This window comes from Helicoverpa zea, chromosome 9 (assembly GCF_022581195.2).
Source record: "Helicoverpa zea isolate HzStark_Cry1AcR chromosome 9, ilHelZeax1.1, whole genome shotgun sequence".
NCBI lineage: Eukaryota > Metazoa > Arthropoda > Insecta > Lepidoptera > Noctuidae > Helicoverpa > Helicoverpa zea.
The window spans coordinates 7,275,255-7,278,385 of record NC_061460.1 but is presented as its reverse complement, the minus strand read 5'-3'; the positions used below and the strand labels follow the sequence as shown (position 1 = coordinate 7,278,385).

General features: G+C 35.0%; 1 protein-coding gene across 1 annotated transcript; it reads left to right on the top strand.

Moving 5' to 3' along the window:
* Nucleotides 1–2,885, top strand: LOC124632963 (transducin beta-like protein 3). The gene is made up of 2 exons (XM_047168007.1): nucleotides 1–259; nucleotides 509–2,885. The coding sequence occupies exons 1-2, from the start codon at nucleotides 237–239 to the stop codon at nucleotides 2,865–2,867; spliced, it is 2,382 nt and encodes a 793-aa protein (XP_047023963.1). The 5' UTR covers nucleotides 1–236; the 3' UTR covers nucleotides 2,868–2,885.
* Nucleotides 2,886–3,131: the final 246 nt, after the last annotated feature.

The following is a 3,131-nucleotide window of genomic DNA, read 5'->3' as shown; positions in this document are numbered from 1 at the left end:
GACGGACTTATAGACAAAGTTTCCATACATCCAGCCAGCCGAAATCTGGCATGGGTTTTGTTTAATAAATCGAAACTTTCGCGTCTTTACAATAAACCACGTGTAATAAACTGCTATATGGTGAATTGAATAGTGAAATAATTGTTGTAACAGTAGAAGGATATTTGAACAATAATATCTATTGTACCTGTATTAGGTTATATTGTACCTCACGATACTTCTAACAAAACCGAAGAATGGCCAATTTATTGAAAGAAATGTAAGTTTCAAAAGATAATACGTATTTAAAAAAGTAATAGTTATCTTAATTGTGATATTTGTTATAAGAATCGTTTTCGCATTACAAATATGTTGCTAGTCACATGTTTGAGTGTATTCTGTTGTGAATTGAATCAAAATAAACAATATCTAAAAAGTTAACGATGTTATATTATAAGTATATTTCCATATAATATAATTTTACTTTTACTTCTTTCTGTTTTGCAAATTTTCTATTGATATATTTCAGATATGAAAAAACTGCTGAGTATACAGCCTTTTATACTGGTGGAGATGTCCAATGGACAACAGACGGCACACATCTACTGTGTCAATGTGAGGAAGTGATAAAAGTAGTAGATGTGAACACATTTTCTACAAGCCACAGTATCGGACAGATTGAAGAAGATGCTGAAGCAGACCAGATTTATACTTTTCAAATGTCTCACAGTAATAAAATAGTGATAACTGCACACAAAAGCGGATTAATGAAATTATGGGACCAAGCCACTGGTGTACAACAAAAGGTTTGGAGATCTGGTCATAAGGGACCAGTTGCGAAATTAGCATTTGATTACAATGATGAAAATATAGCTTCAGGAGGTTCTGATGGTAATGTCAGGTTATGGGATTTAGCGCACAATACTTGCACAAGCAGTTTAAGAGGAGCAATGGGTGTATTTTCTGTTTTAAATTATCATCCTGAAATAAACAAACAGTTAATTTTTGGAGCGGCCGATGACACTAAAATAAGGTCATGGAATTCCAAAACTGGCAAAGAACATTTAATCTATTCTGGTCATTTTAGTAAAATCACATCATTACAGTTTACTAATGATGGTAAACATATGATCAGCTCTGGTAGAGATCGAGTTTTAATACTATGGGACATAAATGAAAGTAAAGCACTGCGAGTTGTTCCTGTGTATGAAAGTCTGGAATCTACAATTCTGTTACCAGTTATATTTAAAATACCTAATTTTAAAAAGAAGTTAGAAACAGAAGGTATTTATATCGCTTGTGCAGGTGAGAAAGGAGTAGTTAAAGTGTGGGATGTACAGAAGAGCAGACTTATGTATGAACAGAATAACAGTCTTGTGTCACCAGCAACCGAGGAAGGAGGCCTAGCTGTCACGCACCTAATTTTTAATGAATTAAGAAATGTTTTATCTGTTGTGACTGCAGACCATAACATTATCATACATGACCTTGAAACATTTGATTGCAAGAAACAGTTGATTGGTTTCACAGATGAAGTGCTAGATATTATATTTGTTGGAAAAGAAGAAAAACATTTAGTTGTCGCTACAAACAGTCCAGATTTAAAATACTATGAAATTGATAATATGAATTGTCAAATTATTAAGGGTCATACTGACATTGTTTTAGCCCTAGCTTGCTTTCCTACCAAACCTGAAATGTTTATATCTTCTAGCAAAGACAACTCTGTTAGAATTTGGCTACAGACAACTAATAATGATGTGTTATGTATAGGAGTTGGAGCCAGACATACAGCATCTGTTGGTTCTGTGTTCGCTTCACAAACATCAAATGATTTCTTTGCTTCTGTCAGTCAAGATAGCTGCTTAAAAGTCTGGAGTGTACCAAAAGACCTTACAGAAGTTGGCCAGAAGATCAAGTCAACTTATACTGAAATAGCCCATCAGATGGATATAAACTGTGTCTCCGTATCTCCTAATGATAAAATGATTGCTACTGGCTCTCAGGATAAGACTGCCAAACTGTGGTCAGAGGAGCTGACATTATTGGGTATTCTAAAAGGACACAGAAGAGGTGTTTGGTGTGTGAAATTTTCACCTGTGGATCAAGTTGTAGGAACATCTTCAGCTGATAGTACAATAAAGTTATGGTCTATAGCTGATTTGAGCTGCTTAAAAACCTTTGAAGGTCATGAAAGTTCAGTTTTGAAAATTGAATTTGTTAGCAGAGGACAACAAATACTTTCTAGTGGAGCAGATGGACTTCTCAAGCTCTGGAATATAAAAACATCTGAGAGTAAAATGTCCCTTGATAATCATGAGGGGAAAGTATGGTCATTGGCAGTCAGTAAAGATGAATCTGTCGTAATTACAGGCGGTTCTGATTCCAAATTAGTTAAACTTAAAGATGTCACAACTGAAAAGAGAGAACAGTTAGCAAAGGAAAGAGAAGAGATGATATTGCAAGAACAAGAGTTAATGAATTTGTTGCATGATAAGCAATTAATCAAAGCTCTAAAATTAGCATTGCGCATGCAAAGACCAATGCATGTGTTAAAAATAGTTAATGAGGTTCTGTCTGGAGGCAATGAAAAACTTTATGAAACACTCAAAGAGATCAATCACACGCAAAAAGAAACTCTATTGAAATTCGCAGCGGAATGGAACACAAATAACAAAAACTGTCACGCCGCTCAACTCGTGTTCAACATATTGGCGCCCGAAATTATTGCTGGGAATTTAAAAGTTCCCGCTCTGTCTAGTTTTATAGAAGGAGCACTACCATACACAGAAAGACATTTTGAAAGGCTTACAAATCTGTTACAAGATCTTAACTTCATAACATATACTGTAAATTGCATGCAACCCCATGCAATTAATAATGTTTGAATAAACGGATACTGTTAACTTGGACTTAGTTTGAATCGCTTATGTTTAATTTGCCTTTTGTTTACCTAGCTTCTTGCATAAACACAAGTATAATAAACCAACTTTATCTGTTTTAGACCGTAACCTATGACGCAAATTAATATTTCTCCTCAAACAAAGCTTGCGAAATGTTAATTTGTTCGTTTTGTGTGTAAAAGCTCTGATATGGGAGCACGTCAGCGCCCGCGCAGCCTTTTTCCATGGAGAACAAGTTCAACCTGCGTG